Source organism: Delphinus delphis, chromosome 2 (assembly GCF_949987515.2).
Source record: "Delphinus delphis chromosome 2, mDelDel1.2, whole genome shotgun sequence".
NCBI classification, from domain to species: domain Eukaryota; kingdom Metazoa; phylum Chordata; class Mammalia; order Artiodactyla; family Delphinidae; genus Delphinus; species Delphinus delphis.
Genome location: NC_082684.1, coordinates 164,561,176 through 164,587,609, shown reverse-complemented (window position 1 = coordinate 164,587,609; position 26,434 = coordinate 164,561,176). Strand labels below are relative to the sequence as shown.

The following is a 26,434-nucleotide window of genomic DNA, read 5'->3' as shown; positions in this document are numbered from 1 at the left end:
ATAAGTTCACAGACTGGAAGAATGTTAATATGTCATCACTATCCAAAGTGATCTACAGATTCAATGCAATTGATACCAAAATCCCAAGAACATTTTACGCAGAAATAGAAAAATTATTCCTAAAATTCGTTTGGAATCTCACGGAACCCTGAATAGACACTAAAATCATGAAAATGAAGAACAAAGTCAGAGGACTCACACTTCCTGATTTCAAAACTTACTGCAAAGCTACAGTAACCAAAGTGGTCTGTACAGGCATAAAGGCAGACATATCAAAGAGAATAGAGAGCCCAGAAATAAATCCTTGCATGTACTACGGTCAAATGACTTTTGATAAGGACGCCAAACCATTCAATGGGGGAAAATCACCTTTTCAATAAATGATGCTAGGAAAACTGGATATTCACATGCAAAACAATAAAGTTGGACTCTTACCTTACACCATATACAAAAATTAACCCAAAACGGATCAAAGACCTAAATAAATGTTAAGGGCTAAAACTTAAAAAACACTTAAAAGAGAAAATGTTAAAAAAAAAAAAAAAAGAGAGAGAGAGAGAAAGAAAATGTAAGGGAAATCTTCATGACACTGGATATGGCAATGATTTCTTGGACATGACACCAAAAGCACAGGCATCAAAAAACAAAAATAGATAAACTGAACATCATTAAAATTAAAACTTTTGTGCATCAAAGAACATCAGCCTAAGAATGAAAAAACCCACAGAATAGGAGAAAATATTTGTAAATCGTATATCTGATAAGGGTCTAGATCCAAAACTAGATAAAGAATTCTTACAATTCAACAACAAAAAGACAAACAACCCAAATACAAAATGGGCAAAGAATTGAATAGGCATTTCTCCAAAGACTTACAAATGGCCAAAAAGCACATGAAAAGACATTCAGCATCACTAACCATTAGGGAGATACAAATCAAAACCATAAGGAGGTAATACCACTCCATACCATTAACATGGTTATTATCAAAAAAATGAGCTGGAGGGGATGTGGAGAAATTGGAACCCTCATGCATTGCCAATAGGAACGTAAAACAGTGCAGCCATGGTGAAAAACATTTTGGCAGTTCCTCAGAAAGTTGAACATAGAATTACCATATGATCCAGCAATTTCACTCCTAGTATATATCCCAAAAAAACTGAAAAGAGGGACTCAAGTAGATACCTGTACACCAATGTTCATAGTAGCATTATTCACAATAGTCAAAAGGTAGAAACAATCCAAGAGTCCATCAAAGCATGAATGGATAAATAAAATGTGGTACATACATAAAATGGACTATTATTCAGCCATAAAAAGTAAACTCTGACGCATCTACAACATGGATGAACATTAAATGCTTTAATAACTAAGTGAAATAAAGGACAAATATTGCATGATCCCACTTAAATGAGGCATCTATAGCAGACAAATTTCATAAAATAGAAACTAGAATACTAGAAGTTACCAGGGGCTGGGGAGAGGGTGGTAGGGGGATTTCTTTAATGGGTACAGAGTGTCTGTTTGGGATGATGAAAAAGTTCCAGAAATAGATACTGGTGATGGTTGTAAAACATTATGAATGTACTTAATGCCACTGAACTGAATTGCATACTCAAAAATAGTTAAAATGGTAAATTTTTTGTTGTATACATTTTATCAGAATTAAAAAAGAAAACCTAACAACTAGACATTACTATGTTCATAGATTGAAAGATTCAAAACTGTAAATAGATGTCTCAAATTGATTTACAGAATCAATGCAAAGCTAATCAAAACACTAAATGGATTTTTCATGGAACAATAAGATTCTAAATGGTTATCAAATGCAAAGAGCAAGAGGCGAAATATTAAAAAGAAGAAAAAGACAAGAGGGAAATACTAATTTTATCTGACATATGTCCAGACTTTAAAAAGCTAGAGTAAAAAAGAAAAGTAGAAGCTAGAGTAATTTTAAAACTGGTATCGGCATAAAGAACAACAGCAAGTCCAGAAACAAATATACACATATATGAACTGCTAATTCATGACACAGTGGCACAGTACAGCAAAAGTGGAAAGAATGGTGTTAAAGTAACTGGATGTTCCTCTTTAACATAATATGTAATATATATTATGTGTACAATATGTATAAAACATATAAATATATAATGTACGTAAAATAAATACGTTTTTCCCCCATTTCATTCTATACATAAAATCAAATCCAGATGAGTTGGTTACAGACCTAAATGTAAAAAGCAGTTAAAAAAAATAATTCTTTTATAGGAAAATCATTTCATGCCCTCAAGTTAGTAAAAGATTTAACAGGTTGCAAAAAACACTAAGCACCAAAAAAAAAAACCCTGAGAACAAAAAAAACCCACCTGAAAATTTTGACTACAGTGAAATTGAGAACTTTGCATTAAAAGGATAAAAAAATGAACCACTGACACAGAGAAGCCATCTGCAAGTCACAAGTAAGAAAATCTTAATGGACTATAAATATACAAAAAGGGTTTCACCATCATTAGTAATCATGGAATTGCAAAGTAAAAACCACAGTGAGACTACCAAAATGACTAAACTTAAAAAGACTGACATACTAAGCACTGGGTAAGGATGTAGAGCAAAAAAGCCATTCACTGGTGGGAAAGTAAAGTGAAATAACCACTTCTAAAAAAGGAGTGGCCTCCCTGGCAACCCAGCAACTCCACCTCTTCGTACATATCCTAGAGTAACATTTCTCAAGCTTTTTTGACCACGAACCACTCTAAGAAATATGTTTTATACTGCAACCCCACTACACAGAATACTAAAACTGCACTGTCAATTTTTTTCTGCTCTAGTTCATTTTTTAATGCTGGTTGCTCCCCACTAAATTGATTTTATGACCCTTTTTGGAGCAACCCCAGCAGTTTGATTAGTAGTGAGCTGAATTCCTGCAAATGTACAAGAATATTCACTAAAGTGTTCATAAATTGCAAAACACAGACAAAAATCTACATGGTCATCAACAGGAGAATGGACACTGGTGTAATTCAAATGCTGAAATCATGGAACAAAAGAAATTAATAAACTACAGCTATATGCATCAAATAGATGAATCTCAAAAACAAAATGTAAATCAAAAAAATCAATACAGCATTACTCCATTCACATGAAGTTCAAAACAGCCACAACTAAATAAAATACTGTTTAGAAGTAAAGGAAGAACAATTAACACAAAATTCAGCAGTTTCTCCTTCAGGTGAAGAGAGGAATGTGCTCAAAGGGAGGCACACAAGAGTCAAAGGTATGGGCAAAATGCTCTCTTTATTAAGCTTGGTCGCTAAATATATGAATACTGACTTTATTATTTTAAGTGTCCATATACTGGGCACACCCTCTTTTCTTTGCATCACAGATCTTACAATTAAAAATAAGTAAAAAAAATAAAATAAAATAAGTGATGAGGGGCTTCCCTGGTGGCACAGTGGTTAAGAATCCACCTGCAATGCACGGGACACTGGTTTGAGTCCTGGTCCGGGAAGATCCCACATGCCATGGAGCAACTAAGCCTGGACGCCACAACTACTGAGCCTGCGCTCTACAGCCTGCGAGCCACAACTAATAAAGCCCGTGCGCCTAGATCCCATGCTCCGCAACAAGAGAAGCCACCACAATGAGAAGCCTGTACACCGCAACGAAGAGTAGTCCCCGCTTGCCGCAACTAGAGAAAGCCCGCGCACAGCAACAAAGACCCAACACAGCCAAAAATAATCTTTTAAAAATAATAATAGGTGATGAAAATTCTACACATAAACACACACAAGTGAGAAAAGTAAATTAAAATGCACAGGGTTGGTCCAAAGAAATTAGGAGTCTCTGTTTGAATATGAGTAAAATATCAATACTCTTACGGTTTATAATGCACAACTATTTGTGCAAAGGACAAAAGAAATATATTTTGACATACATTATCCATATATCAAAGAAACACAAAGGATGGAGTGTGTTTGGCTGAGAAAACTAGCACTTCCCCCCAAAAGTCAGTCGCCAAAAGCACTCAAACGTCCATAAATATTAATCATATGTTGCCAAAGAAGTGAAGATAAAAAAAGCTTCTGGAAAGTCCTTTTTATTTTTTTTTAATTTATTTATTTATTTTTGCCTGCATTGGGTCTTCGTTGCTGCACACGAGCTTTCTCTAGTTGCGGCGAGCTGGAGCTACCCTTTACTGCGGTGAGCGGGCTTCTCACTGCGGTGGCTTCTCATCTTGCGGAGCACGGGCTCTAGATGTGCGGGCTTCAGTCATTGTGGCACATGGGCTCAAGTAGTTGTGGCACACGGGCTTAGCTGCTCCATGGCATGTGGGATCTTCCCGGACCAGGGCTCGAACCCGTGTCCCCTGCGTTGGCAGGCAGATTCTTAACCACCGCACCACCAGGGAAGCCCTGGAAAGTCTTAAGTGAAATGAAACTTTCATGTACAGAGATACAGCTCATCTAAACTACCCCATCCTAATTTGGTTTTTTTTGGCCACACAGCACGGCGGAACTTCCCCAACCAGGAATCAAACCCTGTGCCCCTTGCAGTGGAAGCGTGGAGTCTTAACCACTGGACCACCAGGGAAGTCCACGCTATCCTAATTTTAAAGACAAAAGGAATCAGCTAGGAACTACGGGGGTTAAAACGTACACATACAATAGCAGAAACTAATGAACCTCAGAAATGATCCAAACATGAGGGAATAGTGTCCTTATTATTGATAATATACTTCCTAATCCTACCATATTGATGCTATTTCACTTTCTCCTATCCTAAAATAACACCAAGGACTTCCTTGGTGGCACAGTGGTTAAGAATCTGCCTGCCAATGCATGGGACAGGGGTTCAAGCCCTGATCCGGGAAGATTCCACATGCCGCGGAGCAACTAAGCCTGTGCGTCACAACTACTGAGTCTGTGCACTCTGGAGCCCACGTGTCACAACTAGAGAGAAGCCCACATGCCACAACCAGAGAAGCCCACACACCGCATCGAAAGATCCCACATGCCGCAATGAAGATCCTGCATGCCGCAACTAAGACCCGATGCAGCTAAATAAATAAATAAATAACATCATCTCTGGAGAGCCCATAAATAAATAACATCATCTCTGGAGAGCCCAGGGTTCAAAACCTGGCTTACCCATTTTTATGTGACCCTGAACAAATCATTAAACCTCTTTGCCTCAAGTTGCCTCCTCATTAAAAAAATTGAGATTAAAATAGTACCTCTAATTTCATTGTCCTGTTGAGAGGGTGAAGTGATGTATTTCTCTGTATTAAGCACCTGACACTACTTGGCACGTTATTAGAGCTCCATGACATTTTGCACATGAGGAAACTGAGGCTTACGAGATAAAACTGCACAGGCATAAATCTAGTCCGTCTGACTCCAAAGCCCATGATCTTAACACTACTACCATACCACTTGGATATCTCTGCATGAGATTATGGATTTTTTTTTTTTTTTGCGGTACGTGGGCCTCTCACTGCTGTGGCCTCTCCCGCCGCGGAGCACAGGCTCGGGACGCACAGACTCAGCGGCCACGGCCCACGGGCCCAGCCGCTCCGCGGAACCTGGGATCCTCCCGGACCGGGGCACGAACCCGCGTCCCCTGCATCGGCAGGCAGAGTCTCAACCACTGCATCACCAGGGAAGCCCTGGATTATGGATTTTTTTTTTCCCAGTTATCTTTCTTTCTTTCCCTAATTATCAAAAATGAGTAGGCCTGCACTATACTAAAATCAGAGCAAAATTTTTTTTAGAAGATAACAAATACTCTGCGCTTTGGGAGTCAGAGAACAGAAAAGCACTTGTAGCATCTGAAAATAAAATGCTGAAGTAATCTTTTGGGGTTATCTGTCTATTCATGGCTATGTGGAGGATACAGTGCAGAAAGTGAAAATAGGAGGGGTAGGGACAAGACAGATGGAAAAAGAAAAATTTACATCATGTTAGGGCAGCTATAATTTCTACTTGTCTCTAGAGCAATACCACCATAAATTTCTGACCCTACTATGTAACTACAGAACTAAATTTTTTATTGTTGGGGCCGGGGGGCGGTGGGGGAGGTTACCCAGCCATACCCTGTGCACATGTGTGAGAGTGGAAATACTGTGGACCTGACAAAAGAATTTTCACTGCACCAACAGTTAAGTAACACTATAGGAGATTGGGAAATAACAATCATATTTGCTTTACAGGAGATAATCTTGAAATGTTGGGGAGGGGGACAGTACTGAAAGGAGAGAGATAAAAAGACAAGGGAGAAAAGTTCACTCTAAAAGTGTGTAATATGCTACCTTTTTGTAGAAAAGGAAGAAAAACAAGAGTCTATATATGTAGAAATATATACATACATGAATAAACTAGAAAAATGAATTAAAAACTAGTAACAACAGAGAAAGATGGAAAGCTAAACTGGGCAAATAAGAGGCAGGTTTAGGAAGAATTTTCACTGTGTATCTTTTTATATTTTTTGAGCCATGTCAATATCTTATCTAACCAAAAGTTACATAATTTAAGCTGTTGAAATAATCTAGACAAAAAAATAATCAAGATTATGTCAGTGACTACAGAAGTAGAGAAATTAAATTTAAGATGCCTAGGATATCTAAACAGAGCTATCCAAAAGCCAACTGCAATGGATCTAAAGACTAGAAAATTGTTCAGGTGATAGTGATGCCTCGAGGCAACCATCAGCATGCCTAAGTTTACCTAGTGTGAGGTAATCAAATAAACGGCCAGAAAAGTAATCATCTAACATAAATTTTAAACAAGTAAATAAGTAATGCCAAATAGGAATCCAAAAGGCAATGTTTAAAGAGGTACAAGTAGAAAACAGTTTATCAGAAGTTATGAGTAAAGAGAGTTGCAAGAAAGATGAGTGATCATAGTTTTAAATGCTGAAAGTAGATCAAGTATAATGAAAAGTGAAAAAAAATTTTTGAATTTGGCCATGTGAAGTTAATAGCAAAATCAATAGAGTGGGAGACTTAAGAGTCAAATGTAACAATGTGAAGAATGAATGAACAGCAATTTGTGATATTTTATTTACTTATTTATACCTAAAATTTTTTTCAGAAAAGGATTTGAGGCAGACTACAAATAAAGGACCTGTATTATAACAATAAAAAAAACAGAAAAATGAACAGTGAAAGCCAGTATGAGGGACATCCCCTGATTTAGGGAAACTGCTCTTACCCCTGACTCCAACTATGTAGTTCTAGTGAGGGTTGTCATTCATAGCACCCTCCCCACTCCAGCCACAGGGATGGTGGGTACATGATCCAAGACAGGCCAATCAGAGTCCTTCCCAGGATTCTTCAAGACAGCCCCTTCTTCTGGTAGAAGGGGCTAGGAAGATGAGAGCCAAGAGCTGCCAGCAGTCATGGTTCCAGCCTCATGAAGTAGAGAGTCTGTAGTATGAGAGAATGAAATCAACACGCAGAGAAACAGAGATAAGAGGTGAAGTCCTAAATCCCACAGGACGAGGAGGAGAAAACAAATATATCAATAATCAGATTAACATAGCTGATGTAACTAAAGACCAGATTTGGTTCTGGGCTGCCTGATAGCCAGAACAAAAAGAAAAACAGAATACGTATCATAGAGCTGTCAAAAAGGAGGAAATATACCAGATTCTAATGGGAGACACTTTTCCTTATGCTAAATTATTAAAAGAATCTCTTGTACATGGATTTTCATATAAGGGTCACTGAAAGACAAAACGGACAGTGTCCATAATGAGAATGTTACAGCAAATGCTGATTTCATATGCTACTGCTTAAAATGACAAGTAAGGAACTTCTCTAGCAGCCCAGTGGTTGTTAAGACTCCTTGCTTCCACTGCAGGGGGCACGGGTTCAATGCCTGGTCAGGGAACTAAGATCCTGCATGCCACGCAGTGCGACCAAAAAAAAAAAAAAACAATACGATTAAGTTACACCTTAATCATTAAGCACAACTGGAAGGCTAGACCACAGTAGGCAGTTGAAGAAGCAGAGATAACAACTAATGGTTTTATTCTTCCAGGAAGCCTGCAAGTAAAAGGTGAAAAATGTAAAGGGAAAGTAAAATCCATGGGAAGATTGAAAAACGACTGTGAGCTGCGTGGGAAAAAATCAAGTAAAAAGGACAGACTAAAAGGAAAAACAAGACCCTGGAAGAAGTGGGAAAAGACTACATCATGAGAACAGGCAGTTAATTCCACTTGAAAACTAACTCCTCTCCTTCCACTGAATGACATAAAAAGGGCAAAATCACAAATCACAAAAGGGAAACAAACATAAAGAAAGACAACAGTTCTAAAACTTTGGAAGCTAAAAGGAAAAGAGTAGCAAATGACTTAGCAGATGAGAAAAGGCTGCTGCAGTAAGGCAAGTCCAAAAGCAACACGTCTCGGGCCACACGGCGCCCCAGCTGAGGGACCTCAGGCGCCACATCACAGTGGTGGTGCATGCCCCTGAGAGGGACGGGTTCAAGTAGGGCTCAAAACACGACGAGGGATAAGATAAAACCGGAAAGATAATCAACACCCCCCCCACACAATCCCTTCTCTACACACTACCAGGTAACTCTCTCTCCCACAGCCGAGAAAACTGCACAAAGGGTAAGCAAAAGGAAATCTGGACCTGGAGACATCTGAGCAAAGGCATACTGAAAAATCTAGTTCTAGATCGTGAAATTCCAGCAACCAATGCCTCAAGGAATACTGGTAACCAGGTTGTGAATCCCAAACAGCTGACTGGAGGATTTTTCTCTGAATAAACTAACCAGTTGGTGGCATCCCAATAAAAGAACCCAGCTAGACACCTATAATGAAGCCAATCTGCCAACAATTTCTGCCACACACACAGAACTTCCAGTCACCTCATTAGGAGCTTGTCTTAAATTCAAATGTACGGCTACCAGTCACTAGATTTGTAAGCAAAGTCCGTAACAAGACAGGCCAAAACAAATGGTACAAAGGAACTCTGAGGAAAAGAGTCCCAGGAGCAGAAGAAAACTTCAGAACACTGAAACAAAACAAAAACAACCATCTGGTTAACATCCTCAGAGAATTAAGAGAAAATATTGCACTTAAGAAACAAAAGCAGAGGATAAAAAATAAACATTCAGAAAGCATAAAAGAGCCTCTGGAAATTAAAAGTATAATAGAATTTAGAAATTTAAGTGAAAGAATGGAAAATAAAGTAAGAAACTGCCTCAGAAAGCAAAACAGAAAGAAATAGATTAACTTAAATGCAAGATCAGTTCAAAAGGTCCAACATCCAAATAAAGAAAAATACAGAAAAAGCAAACAATGATAATAGAACTGAGGAACTGTCAAAAATAATTCCAAAAAATTCTCCCTTAACTCAACTCATGTTCCCTAACACGATTTACCAAATTGAAAGGGCCACTGTGTGCCCAGTACAATGAGTGAGGGACAGTACACTAACTACCATGAGAAATAGCTGGTAAACTGGCCACAGAAAACACACCAAATCCAGAGAGAACAATCACATATAAAGGATTAGAAATCAGAACTTCACTGGTCTTCTTAAAAGAAACACTGACAGCTAAAAAGTAATGGAGAAATACCTTCAAAATTTTGAAGGAAACTTATTTCCAACCAAGAAAGAATTCCATACTCAGGCAAACTATCCATCAAGTAAGATGGTAAAACTTTTTTCCTTTTTGGAATTTTATAATGTATAGAAAATTGAATTTATAGACTACCTGATTCATTAAACAAGTGGAAAATTACATGAAGTGACTAGAAAGTATGCAAAGATTTAGCCTTAAATAAAGAACACAAGGAAAATGAAAATACAAGACAATTATTAATCCCAGGGAAAAAAAATTTAAAAAGAAAACAATCTTAGTATGCTTTTGGCTCAGAAATGAACAAAATACTTAAATAGTCATAATAACGTAAAATTTTCTGTTTAATACTCCTGACTTAACCAAAATTTGTGATATACTGAAAGACAACATCTAAAACTGATATGTCAAGAATAGCTGCTTCAGGCTTCCCTCATGGCACGGTGATTAAGAATCCACCTGCCAATGCAGGGGACACGGGTTCAAGCCCTGGTCCGGGAAGATCCCACATGCCACAGAGCAACTAAGCCCATGCACCACAACTACTAAGCCTGCGTGCTGTAACTACTGAAGCCCACGTGCCTAGAGCCTGTGCTCCACAACAAGACACCGCGATGAGAAGCCCGCACATCACAACAAAGATTGGTCCCTGCTCGCCACAACTAGAGAAAGCCCACGCACAGCAATGAAGACCCAGTGCCACCAAAAATAAATAAATAAAAATAAATAAATAAATTTATTTTTAAAAAAAAAGAATAGCTGCTTCTACGTCAAGAGTAGTCAAGCAGCAAGGTCAAGAGTCAAGCAGCAAGGTACTGTTTTACTGTGTGTGCAAAAGAATCTTTTGGTACTACTGACTGTGCATTTTTCACTTTGATAAACATAAAAGTTAAATCTAAACAAAAAATGGAATAAATAGGTACAATGGGCAATGTATCAATGTACCCAATGTTTTCATTTCTCTTACTAGTTATGTAGGCAGGTTAGAAAAGGATACAAGCAAGTACTAAACACCTACTTCATGTCAGCTGTTATGCTAAGTTTTTCTCACAGTAAAAGAAAGGAATTCAAGAAGTGAGACAACGGAAATTGGCTATTTGCTATTTTATGTATGGTGGTAAGCACTAAATCTGTTAACTTTTTAAAATCACCTCTTTCAAAGCTATAGGAACTCAGGATGCTACACTGAATTTAAAAGCAAAGAGTAGACATGAATCATCAGTAAGTGAAAAAAACGTTAGCAAATGTTAAACTTTGAAAGCATTCTATTTAAAGTATATAGGCTGGGACTTCCCTGGCAGTCCAGTGGTTAAGACTTCGCCTTACAATGCAAGGGGGTGCAGGTTCGATTCCTGGTCAGGGAGATAAGATCCCACATGCCTCATGACCAGAAAACCAAAACATAGAACTGAAGCAATACTGTAACAAATTCAATAAAGACTTTAAAAGTGGTCCACATCAAAAACAAAATTTTAAATAAATAAAGCATACAGGCTAAAAAGCTCGTACAGGAATAAAACGAAAAAAGTTATATATAATTTTTTTTTTTTAATTTTTGGCTGTATTGGGTCTTCGTTGCTGCACGCAGGCTTTTCTCTTGTTGCAGCAAGCAGGGGCTACTCTTCACTGTGGTGTGCAGGCTTCTCATCACAGTGGCTTCTCTTGTTGCAGAGCACAGGCTCTAGGCGCACGGGCTTCAGTAGTTGTGGCACACGGGCTCAGTATTTGTGGCTCGCAGGCTCTAGAGTGCAGGCTCAGTAGTTGTGGTACACAGGCTTAGTTGCTCCTCGGCATGTGGGATCTTCCAGGGCCAGGACTCAAACCCATGTCCCTACGTTAACCACTGCACCACGAGGGAAGCCCCTACAATACCTGTAGGAAGCCCCTACAATACCTGCGCGGAGCACAGGCTCCAGACACGCAGGCTCAGCGGCCATGGCCCACGGGCCCAGCCACTCCGCAGCATGTGGGATCCTCCCGGACCGGGGCATGAACCCATGTCCCCTGAATCAGCAGGCGGACTCTCAACCACTGTGCCACCAGGGAAGCCCCACAATACCTTTTTTAGACTGCCACTGAAGACGCCCCATCCTGGCTTCTTGTACTCTTAAGTCAGAGGTATATAAGATAAATAAATTGGAAAACAAATTTTTAATTATGTAGATAAAGGTAAATCTTCTTGTGGTACAAATAAAAAAGAACTTAAAAGCTAAAAGAATCAACATTAGTTCAAGCTGAGGCAGTCAATGAAGATACCTGATCTAATATATACCTTAGAGGCTGGGATTGACTATGACACCAGCACAGACCCTAGATGTGCTGTGTAAGGACAGGAAATGGAAAAGGCCAATCCTACCGAAGGGGAATCTATCTCGAAAAAACATGGACTGGACCACTAAGACTAGAGAAAATTCATTCAAGAGGATAACTCAGCTGGGAGGAGAACCACTTTCAACCTTGCCCTCCCTTCTTTCTGCCTGGAACACCTCTCTGCAGTCACAATGACTGTCATGCTGTGACCGTAGAACAATGCTGAAAATGAAAACTATCTGCTAAGGTTGGTATAGTAGAAAGAAAGAAAGTCTGATCCCTAAAGATTTCACAGAGGGACTTCCCTGGTGGTCCAGTGGTTAGGACTCCGTGCTTCCACTACAGGGGGAACAGGTTCAATCCCTGGTCAGGGAACTAGGATCCCGCATGCCATGTGGTGCAGACTAAATAAATAAAGACCTCACAGAGCTATCATAAAAGCTTCAAAGGAGTTTCTCAACTCCTTTCAAATAAGAAATCAGTAAATTTGTAAATTGCTAATCTGTAGAAGCCAGATTAATCTGTAATCTGGTCTTTGTTACTAGCAGCCAAAAGCAATTCTTAACAGTTACAGAGCAAATGCAAAAACTTCCCTCAGTGACACCTCCACAAACCCAGGTTAGAGGACCAGGAATCCCAAGAAAGAAAACAACGATTAGCTCACAGTCAAAAATTACAAAGTATGTGAAGACATCTACCACCACAGTTAAAAAACAAAAAACATGAAAGAATTCCAGAATCTCTGAGAAATTTTAAAGTAAGTATGTTTTGGGGACTTCCCTGGTGGTGCAGCGGTTAAGAATCTGCCTGCCAATGCAGGGGACACGGGTTCGAGCCCTGGTCCGGGAAGATCCCACATGCCGCAGATGAACTAAGCCCAGACGCCGCAACTACTAAGCCTGCACTCTGGAGCCCACGAGCCACAACTACTGAGCCCACGTGCCGCAACTACTGAAGCCCATATGCCTAGAGCCCATGCTCTGCAACAAGAGAAGCCACTGCAATGAGAAGCACGTGCACCACAGCAAAGAGAAGCCCCCACTCGCCTCAACTAGAGAGAGTCCACGCGCAGCAATGAAGACCCAACGCAGCCATAAATAAATAAATAAATAAATAAATTTATTTTTATAAAAAGTACGTTTTGGCCATGACCAAGAAGCCCGCATGCCACACTGAAGATCCCGCATGCCACAACTAAGACTTGGCACAGCCAAAATAAATAAATAATGAATACTTCTTTCTTAATAAAGTTTTTTTTTTTAAGGTGAAAGAAGGTTTTATTCAGGCAGAAACCCACTCCATAGACAGAGCGTGGGCCGTCTCAGAAGGCAAGAGGCCAAAATAAGTTATGTTTTAAATATTCAAATAAATAAATATACTCCTTAAGACTATAATAGGGACTTCCCTGGTGACGCAGTGGTTAAAAATACACCTGCCAATGCAGGGGACATGCGTTGGATCCCTGGTCTGGGAAGATCCCACATGCCGTGGAGCAACTAAGCTTGTGCACCATAACTACTGAGACTGCACTCTAGAGGCCATGAGCCACAACTACTGAGCCCACGTGCCACAACTACTGAAGTCCGTGCTCCTAGAACCCGTGCTCTGCAACAAGAAGCCACCACAATGAGAGGCCCATGCATCGCAACAAAGAGTAGCCCCCGCTCGCCACAACTGCAGAAAACCCACGTGTAACAACAAAGACCCAAAGCAACCAAAAATAAATAACTAAATAAAATTGATTCTTTAAAAAAAAAATAAGGTGGAATTAAAATGTAAACAACAATAACACTGATTTTGCAAGATAAAGAGAGTGAACATAAGGTGTCCTAAGGTCCTTGGTTTTGTTCAAAAGGAGTACAAAGATTAATCTTAGGGCTTCCCTGGTGGCACAGTGGTTAAGAATCCGCCTGCCAATGCACGGGACACAGGTTCGAGCCCTGACCCAGGAAGATCTCATGTGCCTCGGAGCAACTAAGCCCGTGCACCACAACTACTGAAGCCCGTGCACCTAGAGCCTGTGCTCTGCACGCAACAAGAGAAGTCACTGCAACGAGAAGCCCGCGCAACGCAACTAAGAGTAGCCCCCGCTCACTGCAACTAAAGAAAGCCCCATGCACAGAAACAAAGACCCAGTGCAGCCAAAATTAATTAATTAATTTTTTAAGAAAAAGATTAATCTTAGACTCACAGAAAAAATATAAAGTATGCACATTAAAATATTAAGGGCAATCACTAAAAGAAAAGAAATGGAACATATAACCTCCAAATCAGACCAGATTTTTTAAAAGAAGAATAAAGAATAATCACTCCAACTGAAGAAAATAAAGAGGAAAAAAAATAAGCATGGTAAATAGATAACACAAAAATAGATAACACAAAATAGATAACACAAAATAAAAATTTAAGAAGCCCAAATGTATCAGTCATTACTATAAATGTAAACAAATAATCTGTAGACCATGTTAATACAGATTCTTAGACTACATTTTTTTAAAAAACCAAGCTTCACTATATTTACAAGGATGTTCACTGCAGCACTATTTGTGGTTATGAAAAACTGGAAACCTAAATGACAATCAATAAAGGAATTAAATAAATTACAGTACATTCTGTGACAGAATACTAAAAAGCAGATAAAAAGAACGAACTAGATCAATATATATCAGTGTAGTGATGTCACAAGTAGCTATGTCACAAATCACAGAACACATATAGAATTTACCATTCCTGTAAAATAATACACTAGTTGGTGGTGTGTATGGATATATGCGTGTAATAAGAAGGAGTAAAACATAGATGGTGGTATATATATACAACGGACTATTACTCAGTCTTAAAAACAAGGAAATTCTGCCATCTGTGACAACATAGATGGACCCTGAAGGCATTATGCTAAATGAAACAAGTCAGACAGAAAAAACAAATACTATATGATCTCACTTATATATGGAACCTAAAAAAGCCAAACTCAGAAACAGAGAACAGATTGGTGGTTGCCAGATGCAGTGGGTAGTGGGTTGGGGGAAATGGGTGAACGTGGTCAAAAGGCACAAACTTCCGGTTATAAGATAAGGGAGCTCTGGGGATGTAATGTACAGCATGGTGACTGTAGTTAACAACACTGTATTGTGTATTTGAAAGCTGCTAAGAATAAATCTTAAAAGTTCTCATCAAAAGAAAAAACAATTTGCAAATAGGTGAGGTGATGGATGTTAACTAAACCCTCTGTGGTAATCATTTTGCAATACATACGTATATCAAATCATTACGTTGTACACCTTAAACATTCTGGTGTTACATATCAATTATAGCTCAATAAAACTGGCAAGAAAAACAGAGAGAGAGACTGGCTCCACAGACATTAAAAGGGTAATGGCTGACCCAGACTGGGGAGAATACAAATAGTACTTCAACTTAATTTTTTAATTTATTGTTCTTTTTAAGCAGAAGGGAAGATTTGAAGCAAATATGAAGAATGGACATTTGTTCATTCTGGGTAGGGAACACACAGATGGTCATTTTATGTTTTATACTGCTCAGAACTACTCGTGATAATCAAATGCATATTAATATAATTTTAATTTGTAGAATTAAATCTAAATATACTTACTGTGATTAAGTGTATTTCATATGGTTTTACAGATTTATAGTAATTTATTTGCATTATGTATCTCAATAAGAAAAAAATTTAAAAATAAAATAGTGCATCCCTAGATCAATCCCTAAAGCCCTGGTTTTGAGTCCATCCAGTGGTTCCTCCCGAACAATGTAAAAAGCCAGGAAGAACTGAAATAAAGAGAGGCAGAGCAATAGAAGAAAGTTACAGCTCACCTCCTGGAGGAAAGGAATCATCTTTCATTTAGAGCAAGAAGAGCAAGACCTAAACAATGCAAATACTTAATGAGCTTTTAGCCATTTTATTTATTACACAATGCACTGTCAACACATTTTCCAAGCAGAATAATTAAATATCTAAAATATCCTCTCTCGGGCTTCCCTGGTGGCGCAGTGGTTGAGAGTCCGCCTGCCAATGCAGAGGACAAGGGTTCGCGCCCCGGTCCAGGAATATCCCACATGCCACGGAGCGGCTAGGCCCATGAGCCATGGCCGCTGAGTCTGCGCATCTGGAGCCTGTGATCCGCAGCGGGAGAGGCCGCAACAGTGAGAGGCCCACGTACCGCAAAAATAAATAAATAAATTAATTAAATAAAATATCCTCTCTCTGTATCTCATTAAAATTGTATAAGTAGGTAAAATTTCTAATAAATCTCTTCAGCCTGTGGTAGTTACGAACAGATACACAGTAAACACAAAAACAGTCATCAGAATTTCCCTGGTATCACAGTGGTTAAGAATCCACCTGCCAATGCAGGAGACATGGGTTTGATCCCTAATCCAGGAAGATCCCACATGCCGTGGAGCAACTACGCCCATGTGCCACAACTACTGAAGCCTGCGTGCCTAGAGCCCGTGCTCTGTAACAAGAGAATCCACTGCAATGAGACGCCCACGTGACGCAATGAAGAGTAGCCCCCCCCCGCAACTAGAGAAAGCCCATGCGCATCAATGAAGACCCATCACAGCCAAAAATAAATAAAATAAATTTACTTTTTAAAAATGTTAATTTAAAAAAAAAAGAACACATACACATTAAATACAAAAACAGTCATCAGAACTTCCCTGGTGGCACAGTGGTTAAGAATCCACCTGCCAATGCAGGGGACATGGGTTTGATCCCTGACCCAGGAAGATCCCACATGCCACGGAACAACTAAGCCCATGCGCCACAACTACTGAGTCGGCGCTCTAGAGCCAGCGAGCCACAACTACAGAGCCCGCGCACCACAACTACTGAAGCCTGCACGCCTAGAATCCACGCTCCCCAACAAGAGAAGCCACCGCAATAAGAAGCCTGCGCATAGCAACAAAGAGTATGAAGCCCGCAACTAGAGAAAACCGCACTAGAGAAAACCCACGCACAGCAACAAAGACCCAATGCAGCCAAAAATAAATAAATAAATTTATTAAAGAAAAAAAAAAAAACAGTCATCAATGAGTGTTTTAACCTCTAACCTTGGGACTGACCTGGTGTTGCAGTGGTTAAGAATCCGTCAGCCAATGCAGGGGACGAGGGTTCGAGCCCTGGTCCAGGAAGATCCCACATGCCGCAGAGCAACTAATCCTGTGCACCACAACTACTGAGCCTGTGCTCTAGAGCCCACGAGCCACAACTACTGCAGCCCGCATGCCTAGAGCCCGTGCTCCGCAACAAGAGAAGCCACCGCAATGAGAAGCCTGCGGACCACAAGGAAGAGCAGCCCCCGCTCACCGCAACTAGGGGAAAGCCCACGCTCAGCAACGAAGACCCAATGCGGACAAAAATAAATAAATTTATTTTTAAAAACAAAACCTCTAAACACTGTGACAGCAGTTAGTAAACAATGAAGTCTAATGAAAATATTTCAATAAAAATTCTTGGGCTTCCCTGGTGGCACAGTGGTTGGGAATCCACCTTCCAATGCAGGGGACACGGGTTCGATCCCTGGTCCGGGAAGATCCCACATGCCGTGCAGCAACTAAACCCGTGTGCCACAACTACTAAGCCTGTGCTCTAGAGCCCACGCGCCACAACTACTGAAGCCTGCGCACCCTAGAGCCCGTGCTCCACAACAAGAGAAGCCACCCAATGAGAAGCCTTTGCACCACAACGAACAGTAGCCCCCACTTGCTGCAACTAGAGAAAGCCTGCGCACAGGAACCAAGACCCAACGCAGCCAAAAATAAATTAATTTTTAAAAAAAACTCTTATTCACTTGAGGTGAATAAAGCAATTCGAGTGTTTTTTCCGAACAATGAATGCCTAACAAAGAGCTTCCCTTAAAAACCAACCAAACTTTCCCTCAATTCCCCATCTATTTTTATTTTCCTCTTTCCTTATTTTCAACATTCAATCTAACCCTGCAATCCTTACTCTTTTCGATGCCCTATCATGAGGGTTCTGCCCAAACCAGAGAACTACAATTGCTGTCTCAAGTACTTATCTTAGTCCTTCAGCATCCTTGGCAGCAATGTCACTATCAAAAACTCTTTCTTAAAAAAAATAATTGTGGACCTCCCTGGTGGCGCAGCAGCTAAGAATCCACCTGCCAATGCAGGCAACACAGGTTCGAGCCCTGGTCCGGGAAGATCCCACGTGCCACGGAGTAACTAAGCCCGTGTACAACTACTGAGCCTGCGCTCTACAGCCTGCGCGCCATGACTACTGAAGCCCGCGCACCTGGAGCCTGTGCTCCGCAACAAGAAAAGCCACCAGAATGAGAAGTCCCCGCACCACAACAAAGAGTAGCCCCTGCTCGCCACAACTAGAGAAAGCCCGTGCGCAGCAACGAAGACTCAACACAGTCAAAAATAAATTAATTTAAAAAACAAATTAAAAATAAAATGGGGGTCTTCCCTGGTGTCACAGTGGTTGAGAGGCCGCCTGCCGATGCGGGGGACGCGGGTTCGTGCCCCGGTCCAGGAAGATCCCACATGCCACGGAGCGGCTGGGCCCGTGAGCCATGGCTGCTGAGCCTGCGCGTCCGGAGCCTGTGCTCCGCAACGGGAGAGGCCACAACAGTGAGAGGCCCATGTACCGCAAAAAAAATAAAAATAAAAATAAAATAAAAAATAAAATGGGTATACAATGTTAATATTAAAAAAAAAAAAAAAAACTGTCTTTGTTGCTACTGGACCCTGCAGGTTCTCCTTTCCTGACAGTTCATTATCCATCCTTGGAAACTCGTTCTTACTCTCCCAAATGTGAACATTCACCGTAGTTCTGTCTTCACTCTTCTTTTCTCTAACAAAAAATGTCACTTGTTTCCCAATCTTCCTTCTATGCAGCTCCAACTCTAACTTGTCCTCATTACTTTAACCCTAAATTTCCAATGAAAAATCCTAGCGGCATCAAAACCAACATGCCCAAAACAACTTTCCTTACTCTTCAAATTTGCTCTCCTTCCTTTGCTACTGTTAATGGTATCACCATTCCAGAGTGCTCAACCTTGACATCTCAGAATCATCTCTGATTATTCCCTTTCCTTCACCCCACATCCATTTGTCATTTCCTCCTTCAAAACGCTCCCTCTTTCTTTCTACTCCCTCCCTTTCTACTCTCACATTTTTATAGTAACAGCATCCTAAGACTTTCAGTTTCTAACCTCCCCTTTCAAAGCCATTCTATATACAACCAAACTTGTCTAAAAATACTTTATTTGTTCTGGATTTTTACTCCTCAGTATCTGTCAAGGTACCACCAGTTCATAATTCCCCCTCTTCTGAAAAGTGAGCTATCCCAAACCCACAGAGATCTCCCTGTGTTTGAGCAACTCAACCCTATTGTCTAGCCATGGCTAGCTAACTGGTCCAGAACTAGACAAGCCAAGACAGTTTTTTTTCCCCCAAGAGGAACATGAAATTCACACTGCAATTTAGCCTCTTGAGACAGGAGACAGAAAATATTAAGAGCTGAAGTATGGCCATCTTTCACCACAGGAGGCAATATACAACACCTTGGTTGAGAGCTTCATCACAGCCCAGACTCCAACTAGATATGTATTTCTCTTAAAAGTACGATATCTTTATCTATGAAATGAAAGTAACAGAATATCTACCTCATATATTTGATAGGTAAAGAAAATAATTGGTATAGAACATTCAGCACAGTATCTGACAAATGGTAAACAATCAAAAAAGTTAACTATTGATTTTTGGAGTAAGTAGCAGAGAAAATCTGCAGAAAAGAAAAGAATGAAGCAGACACACAGAGAAAAGCAGAAATAATATTAAAACTAATTCCATTCCCGTTCTAATTCATGGGTACATTTTCAGGTTAGGTTTCTTGGCTACTATACCCTTATAACAAAATGCCCTTTCTTTCCTTATTTAAGCTTGGAATGAGTTTTTGTTTTTTACAAACAATCCTACCTTGTATAATTGTACACTACAGGAATTTAGAAGACTCTGTGCCTCTTCTTTCATTAACGACCCCCACCATCCTACCAAATAAAGCTAAAATAAAATGGGTCCTCCAATATACCTTTATATATCTTTTAAGATAAATACTTTATTCACCTAAATATCCTGACCATGACCTCAGAGAAGAAAAAGAAATAGAAACAGGCAACAAGTGGCATTTGAGGCAAATAATGCTGCCATTTTACCACTCCCCATTCAACTCTTTATCCTCCCTCTCTTGATACCCACTTTCCTATTTTCTAATCTTTCTCTGGCCATGTATCTACTGTGACATCCCCTGGAAGAGCCTCACCTTACTGTCAGTGTTTACTAACAAATTAAAGCATAACTTCTTTTGCTTGGTGACCCATCAACCCCAAACCATAACATGCTACAAAGAGGAAAAAAGACAGAGTAAACCTATACATACTTTAAGTCCTAAAATTTTCATTATTAATTTCATCCTCCACTTGCCAGTTCCCATTTCTGTAACACTAGAATAGCTGAAACTCTGGTACAGTGCATTCCCACACACAAAGAAAACACATCAACAGAATATTGCTCTGAGTTTCACAATCCTATATAAGCTACTCAGCCATTATTTCTGATCAAAAATTGCCCAGACAAAAATAAAAGCTTCTGTTCATACTATCCATGTAGGTAAAGAAGTTGAAATATTTGTTTTCTACCTTCTGTCACATACTCTAGTCAACAACAAAAGGAAGAAACTATCACACTGCAAATGGTAATACTTTCATGTGATTAATGAAGATTAAATCTTTTTCTCCCTCATATTTCCAGAAGTTCAACTGGAAAAATGATTTTGGCCACAAAGAATAAACATTCCTCCCTCATTCTTACAGAAGGTTTACAGAAGTGTTCAGAAGGAAGGTTAGCCAGCCAAGTCAAAAAAAGGAAGATTTTTATGTTGCTTTGCCAAAGGGACTGAATGTCTGAAAATACTGAGCAAAGTTAAACTTTACCTGTATAGATATAGTAAAAAGAAATATGAATCATTAAACACTTTTTTTTAACTCAGTAAACAGAACCTAGCAAAATTATCTCAATTTAACTTACTTATGTCCTACTGCCATTATATTCCAACTATGATTAGCCAATTTAACCCTCAAACCAGTAGGCACGGCTAAGAAAGCCCAAATACAACTTTATATTTTACCTGTTCTAAATATCCATCAGTATATACTTATGTGATTCAATTTGTTTTTCAGATCTTATAAAACCAGTTTAAAACTGTAAGTCAATATTTGGCCCAAATTCAATATTTGAACAAAAGACTGAAAACCCTTCAAACTGAAACATGAGTGTGTAGCATCCTAAGCTACTCACTGAAGTATTTTAATGTTTTTGATAAACAGTCCTTACCACTCTGGCTGCTCTCTCCTGAGATTCACATTTCCTGCAAAACCATGGTCCAGTGGGTACTTGAACAATGCCATAGCAAGCTGTTGGGAAATAAATGTTTTAAAGTAAGTTAAGATTTGAATAATTATGTAAAATCAAATACCCTTTCAAAGCCCTATTAAAGTAATTACCTCTGAAACTATTCACATAAACCACCTGCTTTGTAAAGAACTTAAACATGATATATTTATGTTTATAATTTATCACCTAGTTAAAATTGTGACATTTTAACTAAATACTAGAAAAATAATCTTTTTCTATTCTATTTCAATTAAAAAGTATAAACACAAATTTTATTCTTATAACAGAAAAAATATTAGATAAAATTTAACATTTTTCTTTACATAGAATAACTCAAATTAATTAATTCATTCCTATATCCTGAAATTTAAATAGCAAGCATTTTAGATACATGAAAGTGAAAATTATTTCCAAATCACCTTTCAAAACAAACAAGACATTGCAGGAAAGAAAATGAAATGTAATGTTAAAAGTAAAATGCTTCTATTTAAATGAAATGTCCAGAATAGACATTTGTCCATCTGTCTATAGAGACAGAAGGTACATTACTGGTTGTCTAGGACTGGGGGAGTTAGGAAGAAATGGAGAATAACTGTTAACAGGTTCAAGGTTTCTTATTAGGGTGATGAAAATGTTCTAAAATTGACTGTAGTAACAAATCCAAAACTGTGAATATACTAAAAACCAGTGAATTGTACACTTTAAGTGGGTTAATTGTATGGCATGTGAGTTACATCTCAATAAACCCGTCAGAAAAAAAAAGTAAACTACACGTTTATTTCCAACATATAATGTTCCAACAAGTGATCTGTATATCACACATCCAAATCACAGTCTAGTTGCGTACAAAACTGTTTTTATATTAACATTTACCTAACTCAAAACTTAACATTTTCCAAAAACCTTAAAACACTAATATCCAACTGACATTCTCTTGAATGAGCTTGCTCAGAGGTAATTTGAAAATATATCAAATATTGGAAAGCACTTAAAGAATATAAAATCAGCACAAATTTTTAAAACTCCAAAAGCTAAACTTCTAATCCCTTTTAAAATGTATCGGAGTAAAAATATTCTATCAGCCAAGAAATACAGCATCACAGCCCAAAAACTTATATTTTAATTCAGAAATACTTCTAAAAAAGAAATTTTAACACTTAAATGAACACCTTCTAAATTGGGAGATGAGACTACTTAGCATCATTTATCATCCAATTCATAAGAAATACCTCTCTACAAGTGCCAATGAACACTATAACGGAAATACACTATACCAGTTCTGAGACCTTACAATCAGTACCTAGTTTTAATACACATGGTTTTCACTCCTTAGAAGAGTAAGGTGTGCAACTCCGCCCTTCTTTAAAAGAACTGGGGATACATGCATGCTCAAGTTCGGTTACTCACTATCTCCTAAGTCCGCCTTCCCAGTTCTGAGATTCCGTTCTATAAAGAATACAGTTTAGTCCCTTACGCTCAGGCTTTCTCTCGTTTAGTAGCGCCCGATACACTACTGAATCTCTGCCTCACTCAACGCCAGATTTAGAAACGGGAAGGGGGGCCGGGTTGGTGCACAACAAGGGGAGTACAACAGCCACCAAAAAAAGTGACCTGTTTTTCGGCCCCCAAATTTTCAGCCTCAATTCCTTACCACGTGAAATGAAAAAAGTCAGAACCTTCAAACGGCCAGAAAACTACCTTAACTAGTGTCCTCGGCTTTTCTGTATATCCCCAAAACTCACCCAATGGAAACACCCAGTCACAAACTAAGATGCTCCCCGAGTCACTGGCGGCGCCACCACCTCCTCTTCTGTCCAGTCACTGAAGCTGAGGAAGGGGCCCGATGAGGCCACTCAACAGCCTCATCCACCACCCCGAGCAGCTCAGCCCAGCCGCGCCCGCGGCGGCGCGACTGCGGCGACGGCCTTCCGCCTCTTCTCCGCGGGAAGCTCCAGTCCGCAGGAGCGGCAGCAAGGTCTCGGCCAGAAAGCTTGGGGTGCGGCAGCCGGCGCCCTCCCCCCCCAAATCTAAAGCGGCAGGGCAGACCCCCGAGCTCCGGATCCGCCCCGGCGCCGCGCGCCGCGCTCCCGAGCCCGACTCCATGGTACAGGAAGTCTCCAGACACTGCGGCAGACGGCGCGGCGGGAGGGGGAGGGGGCTCCCCACTCCCCAACCCGAACCCACAGCCGCGGGGCCACGGCCGAGGGGCGCGCGCCCGGGCCCCGACACCCCCTCGCCGCCGACCCCCGCCTCCGAGAGTCCGCAGACCCGCGGCTCCGGGCGCAGGCGGCGGCCGAATGACACTTGAGAGTGAACGCAGCATCACATGACAGTCCAGGCCACACACACTTTCTCCCACATGCGCAGCCCACACCCCTTCCGCCCCGCCGCCGACCCTCCGAGTCAATCCCCGGCCGCAGAACGGGGCGGGGGCGGGGGCGGGGCGGGGGGAGGGGCGGGAGGGGAACTGGCAGTTGCTGCCAAGGTGGGGGAAGTGGTGACGGTTGGGAGAGGCCGGGTTCGGCCCGGAGGGCGGTTGGGTGTTTACCTTGATGCACCGCGACGCTGCAGCCGTGCCCGTCGCAATAAACCAGCGGGTTCTCGGCCCAGCCTCTCTCGTCTGAGCAAACGCAACAGCCTCCAATCATCTCCTTCATACTATGGGAGACCTCGTCCTCCAGTGACACGGGCCGGTCGCTAGAGACCATCTAAGAGGGAGTTGGGGGGGACCATTAAAAAACACATGCAAGCCAATGAGTGCTTCCCCCCGCCCAGTCCCCCGCGCCCCCGCTCCCTTCCCGGCGCCCCGGCCCCCGCCCGCCGCTCGGCCGCTCGCTCACTCGGGCTTTGCCGCTCAGTCACTCACGTTCCGCACAGGAGTCAGGAGCCATGTCCTTGCTGACTCCCCCCACCTCCCCTCCACCGCCTCCTCCGCCTCCTCCTCCTCGTCTTCTTCCCTCCCCACCTCCACCCGGCGGCTAACGCTGGAGCCCGGAGAGGGCACACATAATCAAGTAGGCCTCCGCACAGGCGCACTGGGGGGGCTCCCGCTGGGCCAGGGGCAGCGAGGGAGGGGAAGGGGGTTGCGCTTCCTCCTCCGAGCGTCACTCGGCGTGCGCGCCCGCCCGGCGACCGGCGTGAGGGAAAAGGCCCGGGAGAGGCGAGGCCTGCGTGCGCGTCGCCGCGTCCGGCCCGCAGCCCGGGCCTGCCTCCCGGCCCCTTCCCCTCCCCCGCGCCGCTCGCAGCCGCCGAGGTGTGCTGAGGGGGAGGGGGCGAGGGGAGCCCGTGGCGCGCCGAGGCCGGAACAAGCCAACTGGAGGGCGCGGGGGCGCGCACGCGGGAGCGGGGACGTTGCGGCCGTCTTCTGCAGTGCCGGCCGCGCGGGCTGCGTGTGCACGTCGCGAAGAGGCCTCGGCGGGAGGGAGGGTGGGAAGGGAGGATTCCGAGGACCGGCAGGGAGGACGAGTTTTGTCTGAGTAGGTGGAGGGGACTCCCAGCGGGCATCTGAGAACCTACCTGCAGGCCTTTTCCTCAACAACTGGCCCGTGGGTAACAAGGGTTGGGCAAGTCGGCCAACTTCCATGAAGGGTGCAATGAAGCATGGCTTCCTGCAGTTGGCCGCGCGAACTTCACTGTAGTGCCGAAGCCTTTACACCCATTAAGTTCACATCCTGGACTCTACCCAAAGTTCACCCAGTGGAAGTGCCACCAAGTCGGCTGCCCGTTTACACACCACACTGGGCCCAGTGACAACTGAAAGTGCATCACAGACAGGGTCAAAAGCCTAGGTTGGGTTGTATTCGAAGAGGGAACACCTATGCTACCCGCAACTTGCTGTGTAGGAGTACAAACGGTTGTTAATCAGGAATTAGCAATATAATGTGAGGATCAGGAAATCGCAGTTTGAGGGAACCCAAGTTCTAGTCAGGCACCAAATGATCTCTAACACCATGTGACAGTGGAGTCCTTTCAATTGAGGATTTCTCTGATCTGGCTCTGTACTCCAAATTTACTCTTGAAAATTTGTCAATTTTTTATTAAGGCCACTTAAGTGGCAGGAAGATGGGAGCTCACTCACATACAAATAGAAAATGGATCAGGCCTATCTGAATAATTAGCTGGATATTGAGCAGTTTTGAGCTGTGAAATCTTCCGCTGTTGCCCTACCCCCTATGTATCCTTTTTAGTCCAATATTGATTTTAGGCCAAAAAAGTTTAGCATGAAATAGGAATATAGATAGATTGTTTAAATGACAAGCATAGTTACAAGGCGAATTCATGACTTTGATAAATACCTTACAGGTACAAAATGACTGTTTATCAGGAATTAGCAATATAATGTGGGGATCTGGGAAATGCAGTTATATAAAATGCTAAAAGATGAAGGAACCCAAGTTCTCCTAGTCAGTCACCAAAAGATAATGGTTTAAGTTCTAAAAGCATTCCAAGTGTTCTCATAAAGAAAAAAAAAATTGGTGGCATGGCTGCTTTTTCTATTGCAAATTAATTGCTAGAAATCTATTTAAGAATTATAATAGATATACTACAATGCAAGCATATATCAGCAAATATATTCAAACATTCTAAAAGCGAAGTGAGATGGCTACAGTAATGCAAATCTAGAAGTGTAAGATAGGGGAAAAATGTACACTAAAGAGACCAAAAAATGAGAATTTAGTTATATTAGTGCATTTTAAAAAGGTGACTACAAGATTACATACTTATAAAATGCAACTTCTTTTGGAGGGTATGGTAATAATAAATTTCCAAACATATAATAATGATGTTCTTAAAATACCACTAATATTTTTAAAACTAAAACCGTGTTCAAACAAATCTATATTGTTTTGTGTATCTCTACTGTATATCTTATCTTTACCCCTTTACAAGGGATACCAGTTCAACATCCAATTCCTGATCAGGTTCACACTCTTAATGAAGAGTAATTTTTAGTTAAAATTAATGTGAAATTTCCCTTGCTAAACACTGCAGTCGAACCTTAATGAAATAAATTATTTTAAAATACATTCATTTTATTTTTAATGCATTGGAGCTTAGTTCTTGTGATGGAATTAATTTATATG

The 26,434-nt window shown here is 41.2% G+C and overlaps 1 protein-coding gene across 10 annotated transcripts in view; it reads right to left on the bottom strand.

The window, feature by feature from the left end:
- MLLT10 (MLLT10 histone lysine methyltransferase DOT1L cofactor) overlaps nt 1-24,922 on the bottom strand; it is a 246,891-nt gene extending 221,969 nt beyond the window's left edge. For 6 of the 10 annotated variants that reach the window (XM_060006188.1, XM_060006192.1, XM_060006194.1 and 3 more), the window contains exons 1-3: nt 24,191-24,291; nt 23,899-24,058; nt 21,291-21,370 (exon numbers count right to left, since the gene is read on the bottom strand). In XM_060006188.1, the coding sequence (XP_059862171.1) occupies nt 21,291-21,370; nt 23,899-24,058 (240 nt within the window). In that variant the 5' untranslated portion in view covers nt 24,191-24,291. Of the gene's footprint in view, nt 1-7,211; nt 7,401-21,290; nt 21,371-23,898; nt 24,059-24,190; nt 24,292-24,315; nt 24,557-24,866 lie in introns of those variants that run through there. The other 4 variants (XM_060006191.1, XM_060006190.1, XM_060006189.1 and 1 more) reach the window with 4 other exon arrangements.
- Nucleotides 24,923-26,434: the final 1,512 nt, after the last annotated feature.